General features: G+C 42.7%; 1 protein-coding gene across 1 annotated transcript in view; it reads left to right on the forward strand.

Annotated features, from left to right (window-relative positions):
* slco3a1a (solute carrier organic anion transporter family member 3A1a) overlaps window positions 1-17,116 on the forward strand; it is a 181,485-nt gene that overhangs the window by 148,758 nt on the left and 15,611 nt on the right. Inside the window, exons 6-7 of the mRNA XM_060853068.1 lie at window positions 7,861-8,059; window positions 9,267-9,405. Of these exons, the coding sequence (XP_060709051.1) occupies window positions 7,861-8,059; window positions 9,267-9,405 (338 nt within the window). The remainder of the gene's footprint in view (window positions 1-7,860; window positions 8,060-9,266; window positions 9,406-17,116) is intronic.

The following is a 17,116-nucleotide window of genomic DNA, read 5'->3' on the forward strand; positions in this document are numbered from 1 at the left end:
CTTCCAACCTCAGTGTCCCAACCCCGTACAGCCCGTTTCTACCTACTCCCCAAAATCCACAAGAAGGGCTGTCCCGGCAGGCCCACTGTGTCAGTGTACTCCTGCCCCACTGAACTTATTTCCTCCTACCTTGACTCCATCCTTACTCCTCTGGTTCACTTCCTCCCCACCTATATCCAGGATTCCTCTGATGCCCTGCGACACATTGACAACTTTCAATTCGCAGGTCCTAACCACCACCTATTCACCATGGATGTTCAATCTCTTTACACCTCCATCCCACACCAAGACGGCTTGAAAACTCTTCACTACTTTCTCGAAAAGAGGCCCGAACAATCTCCATTCACCACCACTCTCCTCCGCCTGGCTGAACTTGTTCTCTCTCTCTCTCTCTCAACAACTTCTCCTTCAACTCATCCCATGTTCTCTAAATCAAAGATGTAGCAATGGGTACCCACATGGGTCCTAGCTATGCCTGCCTGTTCATTGGGTATGTGGAACATTTCTTGTTCCAGGCCTACCCAGGTCCCCTCCCACAACTGCTTTATTGGTACATCGATGACTATTTCGGTGTGGCTTCATGCTCTCGTTCTGACCTGGAAAAATTCATAGACTTCGCTTCCAGTTTCCATCCCTCCATCACCTTCACCTGGTCCACCTCAGACACTTGCCTTCCTTTCCTTGACCTTTCTGTCTCCATTTCCGGCAATAGTCTATCCACTAATATCCATTACAAGTCCACTGATTCCCATAGCTATCTGGACTACAGCTCTCCTCACCCTACGTCCTGTATGGACTCTATCCCTTTCTCTCAGCTCCTTCGCCTCTGCTGCATTTGTTTTGATGAGGCCACTTTCCAAAGTGGTGCTCTTAATATGTGCTCCTTCTCCAACCGTGGCTTCCCATCTACAGTTGTTGACAGGGCTCTTGACAGCATGCGGTCCATCTCCCGCACCACGACCCTCCCCTCCCCCCCCCTCCCAGAACAAGGATAGGGTCCCTCTTGTTCTCACTTTTCACCCCACCAGCCTTCACATGCAAAGAATAATCCTCCGCCATTTTCGCCAACTCCAACAAGACAGCATCACTAAACACATCTTCCCTTCCCTCCCCCTGTCTGCATTCCACAGAGATCATTCCCTCCAGAACCACCTAGTCCACTCCTCCATCACACCTAACACCTCTCCCATCACACACGGCACCTTCCCATGCAATCGCAGAAGGTTCAACACCTGCCCCTTTGCCTCTTCCATGCTCACCATCCAAAGCCCCAAACACTCATTTCAGATTAAGCAGCGTTTCACTTGTACCTCTTTCAATTTGGTCTATTTCATTCATTGCTCCCAATGTGGTCTCCTCTATATCGGAGACACAAAACACCTCCTGGGTGATCGCTTTGCTGAACACCTTCGGTCTGTTCGCAGTCAGGTCCCGGACCTTCCTGTGGCTTGCCACTTCAACACACAATCCTGCTCCCATGGCCACATGTCTGTCCTTGGCCACATGTCTGTCCTTGGCCTGCTGCAATGTTCCAGTGAAGCTCAACGCAAACTGGAGGAACAGCATCTCATCTTCCGACTAGGCACGTCACAGCCTGCCAGTCTCAACAATGAATTCAACAACTTCAGGTGGTTATCCCATCTCGACCCTCTGTTTTCATTCTGCTCCATCATTTTATTTCATTTTATTTTTCACTGTTCAGTAGCTCTTTTTTCTTGATGGTCTCTCTTTCTCTCGCTCCCCACTCTCTCATCACTTTTTTCCTTTCCTCTTTCCCCTTTGCTACCCTTCTCCCAGATTTTCCATTTTGTTTCTGCTTCACCCATCCCCCACATCCCCCAGATATTTTGTCACATAGCCCTGGCTTCAGCCTTGCTCATTCCCAGCTCCTAATCTCGCTATAATCTCTCTATGCACTGTCATTATCACCGCTTTATTGCTACCTTTGCTTCTGGAGCCATGACTCACTTTCTCTCGGCCTAGTATGAATACCTCCCTGTTTCTCCCCTTTCTTTAGCTTTGACAAAGGGTCAGTTAGACTCAAAACGTCAGCTCTTTTCTCTCCTTACAGATGCTGCCAGACCTGCTGAGATTTTCCAGCATTTTCTCTTTTGGGAGCAAAGAGGGAGATATTACTTGTGAAGCAGAGACTATTTGAATACGGTGATAAGCCTGGCAGGTATCTAGCATATCTTGCCAGAAAGAAAAAGTCTCCCCAAGCCATTACGTCTATTAGAGAGTGTGCTGGTACCCTGACTTGTGGTCGGAAAAAGATTAACGCAGCCTTTAGAAAGTTCTATTTCGAATTGGATAAGTTGCAGCATGATAGAACGAGGAAGAGGAGTCTTTTTTTAAAAAAATCTGGCCCTCCCGGGCCTAACCTCTGAGCAGGTCTCGTTCTTGAATGCACCCTGGCAACCCAGGAAGTACAGGAGGCGGTGAGGCAGAGTGACAAAGCGCCTGGACCAGGTGAATTCCAGGCGGAATTCTATAAAGAATTTATAGGGGAACTGGCCGGGCCACTTATAAATATGTATAACTATTCATATAGTCAGGGCTGCCTCCCGCCTTTGCTGAGAGAAGCAAATATTTCTCTCATTCTTAAGAGAAAGGCCCCAGATGACTGCTCTTATCCTTGTTAAATGTGGATTTTAAAATTCTCTCAAAAATGTTGGCATTAAAACTGGAGAGGATTTTACCATTCATTATAAAAGAGGTCCAGACAGGTTTAATAAAGAGTCACAGGTCAACTAACAACATGAGAAGGGTCTTAAATATGGTACAGGCCTGCCAGCGGGGAGCAATACCGGGATTACTTGTCTCCCTCGATGCAGAGAAGGCATTCGATCGGGTAGAAAGGCCATATCTCTTTTATACGTTGGAACAGTTTGGTGTTGGAGAGGTCTTTACTAAATGGGTTACAGTATTATGTAATGATCCCAAAGCAGCATTGATTACCAATGGTTTAAGTTCAGATAGCTTTAGCATTGGCAGAGGCTGTCATCAGGGATGCCCTTTCCCACTATTATTATTTATGCTAGTGATTGAGCCACTGGCGGAAGCTATACGAGCTGACTCTAATACAAACTGCTCCGGAGGCTGGATCGGGCAAGCACGAAATTACTCTATGCGGGTGATGGCCTCCTTTTCTTAAAATGGTCCATTGACATCTGTGCCCTGCTTAGTTCAAGTGGTTAACTTATTTGGTATGTTCTCAGGTTACAAAATCAAATGTTATGAAATTGGAGGCCATGCCGCTGGGAGGTCTTGCCAGTATATCCAATTTACCAGATGGATCCTGTTTCCCCATTTGGTGGTCACTAGGAGGTTTTCTTTACTTAGATATTTTTATTACTCCGGCATTTGGTCAGCTATATAAAAGCCAATTATACACACTTATTAGACAAAATAAAACAGGACCCTCAAAGCTGGGAAGATCTCCCGATATCCTGGCTAGGTAGAATAGCTTTAGTTAAGCTGAATATTCTACCTCGCATTTTATACGCTATGAGAATGCTCCCCTCGATGCTGCTGAGACAGGCGTTGTGTAAGCTTTACAGATGGCTCAGCTCCTTTATTTGGAATCGTAGACGGCCCCTTATTAAATTAGAAAGGCTGCAGCTTCCACAAGCAAGGGGTGGGCTGGACTTCAGGAGGTACCAGTTGAGCTCCCTATTATCTATGATTGATTGTGGGTCACAAGACCCAATCTGGTTAGATGTTGAGGCCTCCTAAGCAAAATGTCCCCTCACCAATCGACTATTTATGGACAAGATGAGAGTTATTACGGATTAATGTAAAAACCCTAATGTATTAAATACAAAGCCTGGAGAATAATGGGACAGGATGAGGGTAACCGACAAAAAACCCTCCCCTTATACCCCTATAGTGGGAATGTTGACATTCCAGCCAGAGCTGACTGATGCTGTATTCAAAACCTGGGAGTCTAGAGGTATCTTCTGTTTGGGAGATCTGTTCGATGGGGAGGTTGTGATGTCCTTCAAACAGCTGCGTCAAAAGTTTGGACTGCCGAGCAAGGACCTTTTTCAATATTTTCAAATACAAGACTTCATTCAAAAGAAGACCACATTGATAATTAATCCTTATAAATTGGTTAGGGAAAGTAGTGCGCTTCGGCCAATGGGTCCGCCCTCAGTCAGTACTCTCTACCACTTACTATGTAAGGAGATATCGAAGGACATGGAATGGTTATATGAAAACTAGAGTCAAGAATTGGGGATGGAAATCTCTTTAGAAATGTAGGAGGATGTTTGTGAAAATGCCAGGAAGGAAGATCTCTATCTGTAACAGAATTCAGGCTACTCAATTGAAGATACTTCACAGGGCTCACATAGCACCTGAGCGACTTGCAAAGTTCAAGGCAGGTGCATCTTCAACGCAAAATCGAAGTTGGTACTCTCACATGTATTCTGTGGACGTGCCATCAGATCCGCAGGTACTGGGACAGGGTAGCGAATGCCTTGACAAAGATTTTGGGTACGGAGATTGGGCTAGACCCAGTGTCTCTACTTTTGAGCTCCACAAATTTCCCCTCTTTGGATGTATACGGGAGGAAGTTATTCACTAGCCTTTCCTTTTCTGCGAGGAAAAACATTTTAGTGAATTGGGTATCCGATTGGCATAGGATGGTCATGGAATAGATCCCCCGAGACTTCCTTATGAATATGGTGCACCAAAAAAACAGAATTATTTTATAGAACATGGCAGCCTTTTTTGAACTAAATTGACACAGATATTTCGGCCATATTGTTCAGGGCTTTTGTTTAGCCGTGGTAAGTGGTTCTGGCTCGTTCGGGGGCTCCCGAGAGGAACACTCCGTATAAATACGGGTTTTGTTATGACTTGATATAAATTTATTTTGAATATATATTTAGCTATTTGTTTACTTATTTGATTTCTTTTCTCGTTTTGTTTATTGTTAATAATGTATGATATCCTTTTTATGTTTTGGTTGTTTGTAGAATTGATTAGTAGTTAGTTTTTAAAAATTCTATATTGTATTATATTGTAAAGTAGAATACACCAGTTTGTACTATTTTTGTAATTTTGTAAAAAAATTACAAAAATGTTCTTTTTCAATAAAAATATCTATTAACAAAAAAAACATTTTAAGAAGGGTGGTAAGGACAAGTCAGGGAACTATAGACTAGTGAGCCTGACCTCGGTGGTGGGCAAGTTGTTGGAGGGAATCCTGAGGGACAGGATGTGCATGTATTTGGAAAGGCAAGGACTGATTAGGGATAGTCAACATGGTTTTGTGTGTGGGAGATCATGTCTCACAAACTTGACTGAGTTTTTTGAAGAAGTAACATAGAGAATAGATGAGGGCAGGGTAGATGTGATCTCTATGTACTTCAGTAAGGCATTCAAGAAGGTTCCACATGGGAGACTGATTAGCAAGGTTAGATCTCATGGAATATAGAGAGAACTAGCCATTTGGATACAGAACTGGCTGAAAGGTAGAAGACAAAGGGTGGTGGTGGAGGGTTGTTTTTTAGATTGGAGGCCTGTGACCAGTGGAGTGCCACAAGGATCGGTGCTGGGACCTCTATTTTTTGTCATTTACATAAATGATTTGGATGCGAGCATAAGAGGTACAGTTAGTAAGCTTGCAGATGACACCAAAATTAGAGGTGTAGTGGACAGTGAAGAGGGTTACCTCAGATTACAACAGTATCTGGACCAGATAGGCCAATGGGCTGAGAAGTGGCAGATGGAGTTTAATTCAGATAAATGCGAGGTGCTGCATTTTGTGAAAGCAAATCTTAGCAGGACTTATACACATAATGGTAAGGTCCTAGAGAGTGTTGTTGAACAAAGGGACCTTGGAGTGCAGGTTCATAGCTCCTTGAAAGTGGAGTCGCAGGTAGATAGGATAGTGAAGGCGGCTTTCTCTTATTGGTCAGAGTATGGAGCACAGGAGTTGGGAGGTCATGTTGCGGCTGTACAGGACATTGGTTAGGCCACTGTTGGAATATTGCATGCAATTCTGATCTCCTTCCTATCAGAAAGATGTTGTGAAACTTGAAAGGGTTCACAAAAGATTTACAAGGATGTTGCCAGGGTTGGAGGATCTGAGCTACAGGGAGAGGCTTAACAGGCTGGGGCTGTTTTCCCTGGAGCATCAGAGGCTGAGGGGTGACTTATAGAGGTTTACAAAATTAATGAGTGGCATGGATAGGATAAATAGACAAAATCTTTTCCCTGGGGTGGGGGAGTCCAGAACTAGAGGGCATAGGTTTAGGGTGAGAGGGGAAAGATATAAAAAAGGGACCTAAGGGGCAACTTTTCACACAGATGGTGGGATGAGTATGGAATGAGTTGCCAGAGGAACTGGCGGAGGCTGGCACAATTGCAATGTTTAAGAGGCATTTGAATGGGTATATAACTAGGAAGAGTTTGGAGGGTTATGGGCCGGGTGCTGGTAGGTGGGACTAGATTGGGTTGGGATATTTGTTCAGCATGGACGGGCTGGACCGAAGGGTCTGTTTCCATGCTGTACATCTCTATGGCTCTATTAGTTCTTTAAATGCAGCTATTGTCCATTGCTGTCAAACCTTTTCATGTATTTTCCAAGTCACCAAAGCCAATTTCCTTCCCGTACCTTCATAACTGCCCTTGATTAGGTCTAAGACCATAGTTTTAAACTTAAATACATCTTTTTCAAACTTAATGGAAAATGTAGTCCTACTATGGTACCTATTCACTGATGGGTTTTTTTTGACAGCAATATTATCAATTAATCCTTGCTCACTGCATAATGCTAGATCTAAAATAACTTGTGTCACAATTGGTTTGTCAATGTTTTCCCTAGAAAACTATTTTGAACACTGTGTCCAGTTCTGCTCTCACTGCTATATGAAGTATATTATTAAGCTGGAGAGGGTTCAGAAGAGATTTACCAGGATGTTGCTGGGATTGGAAGGTTTCAGTTATAAAGAGATACTGGACTCTTTTCAGTGGAATGTAGAAGGTCAGAGGTGACCTTCAGAGGTTTATAAAATCATGAGGGATTTAGATAAAGTGTCTTTTCCCTAGGTTGGGGATTTCAAGACTGGGGGTATAATTAAGGGGAGAGCAGAAAGGTTTTAAAAAGACACAAGGGGCAATTTTTTTTTAAACTTAGACAGTGGTTCGTGTGTGGAATGACCTTCCAGAAGATGTGATGGATGAGAGTACAGTTACAATGTTGAAAAGACATTTTGATAACTATGTGAATAAAAATGTTTGAAGGGATATGGGTCAAGCACAGGCAGATGAGTCATTCGGGATTGGTTGTACCGAAGGGTCTGTTTCCATGCTGTATTCTACTCTATAACACATTCTAGAAATTCTTCCTTCACAGCATTAGTGCTGATTAGAGTTGCCCAGTCTGTACATAGATTGAAGCCAGTCATGCTTATGGCATTCGCATTGCACCATGCACCTCAGTTTCCTGATTTCAATCATGTCACGCAATACCAGAAACATTGATTAGTGGGATAATCCAACTGAGTAGGTGGGTATTTAAGTCTTCTAAGACAGTATTTGAAGATGTCCTAATGTTTTCGGCAACATTTCTCTCTGAACCTACACCACAAAAACTTTATAATCTTGTTGCTTTTTGTTGGCACTGGTACAAAATGACTGCTGCATTTGCCTAAGCAAATCTCGACCATTGACACCAGTATATTTGTGAAGTCCTTTGAATTACTTTAATATGATGTTGTACTCTTTTGGTAATATCTTTGTGACTCTCTATGGGGTGTAATGTTAAAATGGCTGCATAAATGCAAGTTCTTGTGGGTTTATGTAGTAGGCAGATGTGGCATTTTAAATTTTATTTCTCCTGTCGCACAGGGATGACAGCCATTCCTTGTGCATGTCTGGGCATCTTCCTTGGAGGGCTTCTAGTGAAGAAACTCAGCTTGACACCTCTGGGTGCCATTAGGATGGCGATGTTAGTTAACCTCGTGTCCACTGCCTGCTACATTTCCTTTCTCTTCCTGGGATGTGATACAGGACCCATAGCTGGGGTCACCGTCCCTTATGGAAACACGTGAGTACAATGACTTTAAATTATGGAAGTTCGTGTGATGGGCATTCGTGCATTGCTAGGGTCAATGGTTCTGGGAGGATTCACGGCTTCTGGTCTCCAACCTTTGAGATTTAAGTCCAAACAATGTGGATAAGATGGATCAGTAATGAAGTTCTGTGCCTTCTTATCAATACCCTCACCTGTTGGAAGGCCTGAAAGTCATTTAGACTTGGGAGAGGACTTACCATAAAGTATAGATTGTAACTCTCAAGAAGAAGGTACAAACTAAGTGCTTCCCAAGGAAAGCAGGAAAAGAGAAGGACAGAAGCAAAAAACAAAAAGGTGAGAGAGAGAGAGTGGAAGAACAAGCGTGGGTAATTACAGTATTATTCATCATTGTACAGTGAAAGTTTGCTGTGCCCATGTGGGACACAGTATGAGCTTCTAAATGATTCCCAACTGAACACAAGGAGTAATAGTATGGACATTGGTCGTATATTACCTATTATACGTCTGTACTTTATTCTCTTCTGGTTCAGCAGAAGAAAATAATATGTTTGGTTAGAAATTTGTTAGTATCTTTCGATGAAGAGGTTTCAGGAGAGAAATTCAGAATTAATAAGCCAAACAGTTGACCCATGGTCCTCAAACACAAGCAGAGTGCACACAAGGTGGCAAGATGGCTCAGTAGTTGGCACTGCTGCCTCAGTGCCAGGGACCCGGGTTCAATTCCAGCCTCGAGTGACAGTCTGGGTGGAGTTTGGACATTCTCCCCGTGTCTATGTGAGTTTCCTCCGGGTGTTTCGGTTTCCTCCCACAGTTCAAAGATGTCCAAGTTAGGTGAATTGGCCATGCTAAGGAGTTCCATAGTGTCCAGGGATGTGTAGGTTAGGTGCATTAGTCATGGGAAAATGTACAGTAACAGGGTAGGGGGATGGGTCTGAGTGGGATACTCTTCTGAGGGTCGGTGTGGAGTTGTTGGGCTGGAGGGCCTGTTTCCACACTGTAGGGATTCTATGAAAACCAGGAGGAATGGAGAATTTTGGTGGGATGGGAAGGGGAGGGCGTTAGGGAGGCATAGAATACAGAGGTTGAAGATTTATAAATGAGGAAGAAAATGTTAATTTCAATGTGGGAGAGATAAGGGAGTCAGTGTGAGTCAGCAAGGCTCTCTCTCTCCCTCGTCAGAGCTGTACTGCTTAAACTGAAAGAATTCCTTATGTTGCAGATCTGTCTCATACACGGATTTGGACCCTTATGCACCCTGTAATAGTGATTGTGACTGTAAGACGGCAGCTTATAATCCCGTTTGTGGATCTGATGGAGTTACCTACTTATCTTCATGTTTTGCTGGCTGCTCCAACATGGTGAGAGTTTAATTTGTAATATACAGTGCAGAAGGTACAACAAGTCTCTAAACTGTAGATTTTGGGGTCAATAGAAATTGAAAGTTAGTAGTTCAGGAGATCAAACTGCCTGTTTTATAATGCTTCTCATTGCTGGAGGTAAAGACTACACAGAATGAAGCCACCTTGAAAACTAACATGTGGTAGACAATGGGGAGGTACCAAGAACAGTATAGATGGTAACTTGCAAAACTCAAGGGCAATTCACATCCCACCTGAAATCTGGGAGCCTATCATCTGGAGTGAATTTAGTAACCTCCATGATGGTCAATGCACAAGGATCAAAGCCTCAATATTTCACTACTGATGTAGCTTAATCTGATTTATCATGTTAAGATAACTCCTCCAATATCCAGGTAGGTAAAGTTGTTTGTGAATTCCTAAACCCAAAACTGGAGACCAACCATTATCTGAATATCCAAGTCGAAAAAAAATAATTTTCAAGATTATGTGCCTCTTGAAACGTGTCATGTACCACCCGTAATTGATGTGCTGCATGCAAAGCTTAAGGTGCTATTTGTTTAATTGGCTCTTGCACTCAGATGGACATAAGAGATGCCATGGCCCTATTCCTAGAAGTCCAGTTGTTATTCCCTCTATTTGTGCTCTATCCCCACCTATCATTTACTCCTTACCCCCTCCCTCCACCCTATCTGCTGCAAATAAACTGACATTTTCCTAGCTACCATCATTTCTGAGGAAGGGTCACTCAACCTGAAGCATTAACTCTGATTTCTCTCCACAGATGATGCCAGATCTCCTGAGCTTTTCCAGCAATTCCTGCTTTTGTTCCTGTTCCATAGTTCTTTCAGTTTTTATTTATAGCAGGAGAGCTTTCTTCTTGATTCAAGGTCTATCCCTAAGTCAACACCACATGACAAAACAGTTATCTAGGTCATTGTTTCTTGTGAGAGTTTGCTGTGGGTAACATAACTGCCACTTTTCCTAAATTAATCAACAAGTGTACTTCAGAATTATGTCAGAAACCCTTTGGGGTTTCCTGAAATCATGCAAGGTGATGCGAGTCTTTTTAATTATTTAGCTCTAAGTATGTGAGGGGGAAAAGAAACAAAGATTCTGCCTAAAAAATGTTGATAATCCCACCTCTGTGTAACAGGTGAATAATTTGTTCAAAATTAACTGTTTTCCCTGCTTTTAAAATAATTGATAAACTGATCTAAATGGGTTAATTCGATGCATGCATTATTGTTTAGTTAGGAATTACTGTCAGTCTTGATCATGTCACAAATGGAAGCTTCTAAAACAATGTAGTGTATTTATTTATTTTTATGCACAGATGAGATTTAATCATAACACATCGACATCTGGGGCTTTCCTGGCTGACATTCTCCCCCTCGCCAGACCAATATTCATTTATGATTATAAGATTATATTCAAACATAATCAGAAAATTAATGAGCCACTTTATATCAAATTGCAGCTGTATAAAGCCTTGGCATGAAGAAGTTATTTTCTTTGTCTCTATCATTAACTAAAATAGTTCATTTTCTTTTTGCACTACCCGCTTCAGTCAGTAGACACGCATTGTTGAGAATATAGTATATTAGTATTCTGTACCATGCAGGCTTACTGATCAGCCAAGGTCAACAAATTGCAAAAGGAAAATTTCAACTCCTGCTCCGTAAGCTGAATGATCATCTCAAAGTTAAAATGAGAGGTGACTAAGCATCAAACTGCCTGTTGTGTTCCAGCTGTTATCAAATGGGAATCTTTTCATTCCCAGAAGTTTTATAGTAACAATAACAACACTACTGCATTTATGTTGTGCCTTAGGCAGCTGCAAGCCACCATTCAGGCTAAAAGAAAATTGATGAAACAATCTAATCAAAATACAAAGGAAGCCTCCACTCTTGCACAGTTTTCGCGACTTCAGGATATCGTCAGCATTTTACAGCCAAAATACTTTAAAGTGTTGTTGTTGTTCTAAAAGGGGGGCGGGGGGGGGGGGGGGGGGGGGAGGAAAATGGAGTGGTAAGTTAAGCTCGGTGGTTTGGACTGCTGAATGACAGCACCAGGGACCTGGGCTCGATTTCAGCCTCAGACACTGCTTTGGAGTATGCACATTCTCCCTGTGTCTGCATGGGTTTCTTCCCACAGTCCAAAGATGTGCAGGTTAGTTTGATTGGCCATGCTAAGTGACCCATTGTAAACTAGGTGGATTAGCCATAGGAAATGCAGGGGCAGGTTGGCTCGAGGTAGGAAGCTCTTCAGAGGGTTAGTGCAGACTGGATGGGCTGAATGGCCTGCTTCTACACTATTGGGATTCTATGTCAGCAATTTGCACAGAGGATGTAATGCTGAGTTAGCATTGATGATAAAGAGTTTTTTTTTCCTTTCGTGGGATGTGGGTGTCACTGGTAAGGTTCGTATCTGTTGCCATCCCTACTTTCCCTTGAATGGAGCAGCTTGCTTGGCAATATCGGATTTAGGGGAGATGATAACCATGTGGTTTTATTGCTGGGCTATGAATTCAAAGACCCAGGTAATATCCCAGGGATCGGAGTTCAAATCCTATCATTGAATTCAAATTCCACTACCTGCAAAACAAAACAAGAATCTTATAAAAACCTTTGTCAATATCTGGGTTCACATGGCCTTTCTGGAGAGGAATTTGCTTGTGTTAGCCTGACCTAGGTGTGATTGCAAACCCATTGCTGGGAAATAAAGGATGCAGAATGAATGCTAGCCAGTGATATCCACATTCCATGAATGAATGAATGGCAAAAAACAATGTTGCTGTGGGTTGGCATAAAAGCAGGGGTGTCCTTCGGAGGCTTTATAAAGCTCTGGTCAAACCATGTTTAGAGTATGGAGTGTAACTTTGGGCCCCATATCTCAGGAAGGATGTACTGGCCATGGAGTGGATCCAGAGGAGGTTCACAAAAATGGTCCCAGGAATGAAAGACTAGACATAGAAGGATGGTTTGAGGACTCTAGGTCTATGCTCAATGGAGTTTAGAAGGATGAGGGGAGATCTCATTGAAACTTGCAGAATTTGGAACATCCTGGACTGAGTGGTGGTTGCAAATGATGTTTCTATTGACAGGAGAGACTATGACCAGAGTACACAGCCTTAGAGTAAAGGAAAGACCTTTTAGAATGGAGATAAGAAGAAATTTCTTCAGCCAAAGAGTGATGGATCTATGGAATTCATTGCCGCAGAATACTGTGGAGGCCAGGTCATTGAGTATATTTAAGGCAGAGTTAGATAAGTTCCTGATTGTCAAAAGGATCAAGGGTTACAGGAAGAAAGCAGGAGAATGGGGTTGAGAAACTTATCAGCTATGATTGAATGGTGGAGCAAACTCGATGGGCAGAATGGCCTATTTCTGCTCCTATGTCATATGGTTTTATGGAATTGCATCTAAAATTGGGTAAGGATGGTAGATTGCCTTTCCCAAATAACATTAATGAACCAGATGGCTTTTTACAAGTCACTGATAGTCACCATTACAGATACTCGCCTTCAGATTTTATTAACTGAATTCCAAATTCCATCACCTGTGATGGTGGGATTTGAACACACATGCCCAGAGTATTAGGCAGGTCTCTGAATAAGCAATCCAGTGTTGTAACCACTGCACCATGTATAAACTTCTGAATTAAATGAACACTTAATTTGGGTTTGTTTGTATGTATTGAGATGAAGGATATTGATGTGATGAATGAGGTAAATCTAGTGTCGTATCAAGCCCTGGTCAGGAACCACATCGTGCAAGCAAGATGACATTCCCCCTGCATCACTCCCAACAAGAAAAGTTCCTTCTGTCGTTCCAACCTCAGAACAGCCCTATGCTTACAACAGTCTTTCATTTCTCACAATAACCTGCCAGAGATTCTACACAGTCTTTCTAATTATATTTGCATTTGTAAAGCACCTTGTCAAGGCACAGTATCTCGCAAGATTTCCTCCAATGAATAAAAGATGGCCAACCTTCTGCCAAATTAGGAATATTTAGCCCCTTGGCCCTCTGATGCTGTTCAGTTAGGTCATAGCTGATCTGGAACTCTGCTTTATCTACATTCCTGGTTTCCATAACTGATGGCCCTCGTCTAACAAAGATCTATTGATCTTGGATTTGACTTTTCAGTTGACCCTGCCACCTCATCACCTTTTTGCACGAAAGAGTTTTGGATCTCCACTGCCCCTTGTGTAAAGGGATCTCAAGGGGGTTTGAATGTAAACGCAGTGAAGTGCTACTGAGACTTTATAAAGCTCTGGTTAGGCCCCATTTAGAATACTGTGTCCAGTTTTGGGCCCCACACCTCAGGAAGGATATGCTAGCACTGGAGTATGTCAAGGGGAGATTCACATAAGTGATCCCTGGAATGGTAGACCTAACATACGATGAATGGCTGAGGATAGGGATTGTATTCATTAGAGTTTAGAAGGTTGAGGGGAGATCTAATAGAAACTTACAAGATAATGCATAGCTTAGAAAGGGTGGATGCTGGGAAGTTGTCTGTTAGGCGGGGAGACTAGGGCCCGTGGGCACAGCCTTAGAATTAGAGGGGGTCAATTTAAAATGGAAATGAGGAGACATTTCTTCAGCCAGAGAGTAGTGAGCCTGTGGAATTCATAGCCAGAGTGCAGTGGAGGCTGGGACATTAAATGTCTTCAAGGCAGACTTTGAGAAATTCTTGATCTTGCAAGAAATTAAGGCTATGGGGAGAGTGCGGGTAAGTGGTGTTAAAATACCCATTAGCCATGATTGAATGGCAGAGTGGACTGGATGGGCCAAATGATCTTACTTCCACTCCTATGTCTTATGGTCTTATGGAAATGTTTCCAGACATCACCAAGAAATGGTCCAGCTGTAACTTTAACATCATGGCTTCTCTTCTTGGTCCTTCATCCTTTAATCATCTAATATATTTCAAAGAACAAAAAATAGGAACAGACCCTTCAGCCCTCCAAGCTTGTGCAGACACATTTTGCCCTTCGATACTAAAACTGTCTTCCCTTGCAGGATCCACACCCCTCTGTTCCCTTCCTATCAGGTATTCGTCCAGGTGCTCCTCGAGTGCTTCTCTTGTGTCTGCTTCCACCACCTCCAATGGCAACCCATTCCAAGCACTCACCACCTTTTGTGAAAAAGTTTCCCCTTGCTCCCCCCCCCTTCCCCCACATATTGAACGTGTCCCATAGTAATTGACCCTGCCCACCTGGGAAAAAAACTCACTTTCCACTCTATCCATGCCATTCAAATCTTATAAACATCTATCAGGTTGTCTCTCAATCTCCTGCATTCCAGTGAAAACAAACTCAGTCTATCCAACCTTTCTTCATAACTAAAATTCCACATACCAGGCAATGTTCTAGTAAACCTTTTCTGTATCCTCTCCAAAGTATACACATTTTTCTGGTAGTGTGGTGACCAGAAGTACATGCAATATTCCAAGTGTGGCCTAACTAAACGTCTATAAAGCTGCAGCATATTCTTATTACTCAATGCTCCTTCCATTGAAGGCATGTATGCCAATGGCCTTTCTAACTATCTGATCTACCTGCGCTGCCATCTTCAGTCATCTCTGGACCTGCATACCCAGATCCCTCTGCATATCAATACTCCTAAGGGTTCTGCCATTCCCTGTATAGTATCCACCTGTAGTTGACTTTGCAAAATGCATTTGTCACATTTGTGCCTCCAAGTGATGTATATCCTGCAGTATCCTCTGACAGCCCTCCTCATTATCTGCAACTCCACCAATCTTTGTATTGTCTGCAAACTTACTAATTAGACCAGCTATATTTTCTTTTATGTAGACTATGAACATCAGAGGACCCAGCACTGATCCCTGTGGAACACCACTATTCACAACCCTCCATTCCGAAAAGCATCGCTCTACTGCCATCCTCTGTCTCCTATGCCAGAGCCAGTTCTGTATCCATCTTCTCAGCTCACCCTGATACCACGTGACTTCGCCTTTTTTTAAACCAGTCTGCCATGAGGGACCTTGTCAAAGGCTTTACTGAAGTCCATGTAGACAACATCAACTACTTTTCCCTTAATCATTTTTATCACCTCCTCAGAAACGATCATCATTTTAGTGAGACACAATCTGTCCAATATAAAACCATGCTGTCTATTGCTAATAAGTCAACTTGCTTCTAAGTGTGTATAGATCCTGTTCTAGAGAATCTTGTCCAATAATTTCCCTACCACCGATGAGAGTCTCACTGGCCTGTAATTTCCAGGATTATCCCTGTTACACTTTTTAAACAGTGGGAAAACATTGGCTATTCTCCAGGGCTTTGGGACCTCACCTGTGACCAAAGAGGATACAAAGATGTCTGTCAATGCTTCAACAATTTGTTCTCTTGCCTCCCTCAGTATTCGAGGATAGATCCTGGGGACTTATCTACCTTAATACTTTTTAAGCCGCACAACACCCCTTCCTTTTGAGTAGCAACATGGCACTCCCTTCCTGGAGATCATTCTCCACCAATTCCTTCTGTTTGGTGAAAACCAACACAAAGTATTCATTTAGGAACTCAGTGACCTCTTCTGGACCCAACAAATTTCCTCCGTCGTCGTTGAGTGGGACAAACTTTTCCCTTACTATCGTCTTGCTTTTTATATATGTATACAAAACCTTGGAATTCTCATTAATCCTGCTTGCTAACAACTTTTCATGACCCCTTTTAGCTCTTCTAATTCCATGTTTAAATTCTTTCCTACTTTCCTAATATACTTCAAGGGCTTCATCAATTCCCATCCTCCTAGACCGAATTAATGCTTTCTTTTTCTTTTTGACCAAGGTATTAACATTCCTGGTCATCCAAGGTTCGCCTAACTTTCCATTTCTATCCTTCATCCTCACAGGAACGTCACTCCTGAACGCTTACAAACTGCCATTTGAAATACTCCCACATGTCTTGTGTGGATTTACCCTCAAACGGCCTCCAGTCAAAATTCTCCAGTTCCTGACTAATGTTGCTGTAATTCACCTTCCCCCAGTTTAACACCTTCACCTGAGGACTGCTGTTATCCCTATCCATGAGTATCTCAAAACTCACGGTATTATGGTCGCTACTCCCAAAATGCTCCCCCACCTGAAATTTCACTCACCTGGCCGGGCTCATTTCTCAAAACCAGGTCCAATATAACCCCTTCCCTTGCAGGACTGTTGACATACTGTGTCAAGAAATCCTCCTGAATGGCCTTTACAAATTCTGCCCCATCCAAACCCCTAGCACAAAGTGAGTCTTGGTCAATATAGAGGAAGGTAAAATCACCAATCACAACTTGCCTGACATATTACTTGCATTGAAACCCTTCATTTACTCCAACATTTAGTTTTCTGTACTCAATCCATCAAGAACCTGACAGACCAGGAACTGGATGAAGACTGGGATATGAACCAAACTAAGGTCAGAAGCCAGACTAAAACATAGCACTGGACTGAGACTGTGAGCCAGACTGAGATTGATTTACTTCATGCATGATCTTTATAACCAAAATTGAGAAGAGTTCAGTTTGAACCCAGATCCTCAAGGTAAAATGATAGGATCCAGTTTGCAAAGAAAATTATTCTTTGACCTGTTAGTCGATGATTTTGCTCAGATTTTGCTTTGGAGTATTTAATCGAAGTCCTACTCTATAATTATTTGAAGTAAAGAGGTATCATGAAGAGTGATGCTAGCTTA

The sequence above is a fragment of the Hemiscyllium ocellatum genome, chromosome 39 (assembly GCF_020745735.1).
Source record: "Hemiscyllium ocellatum isolate sHemOce1 chromosome 39, sHemOce1.pat.X.cur, whole genome shotgun sequence".
NCBI classification, from domain to species: Eukaryota; Metazoa; Chordata; class Chondrichthyes; order Orectolobiformes; family Hemiscylliidae; genus Hemiscyllium; species Hemiscyllium ocellatum.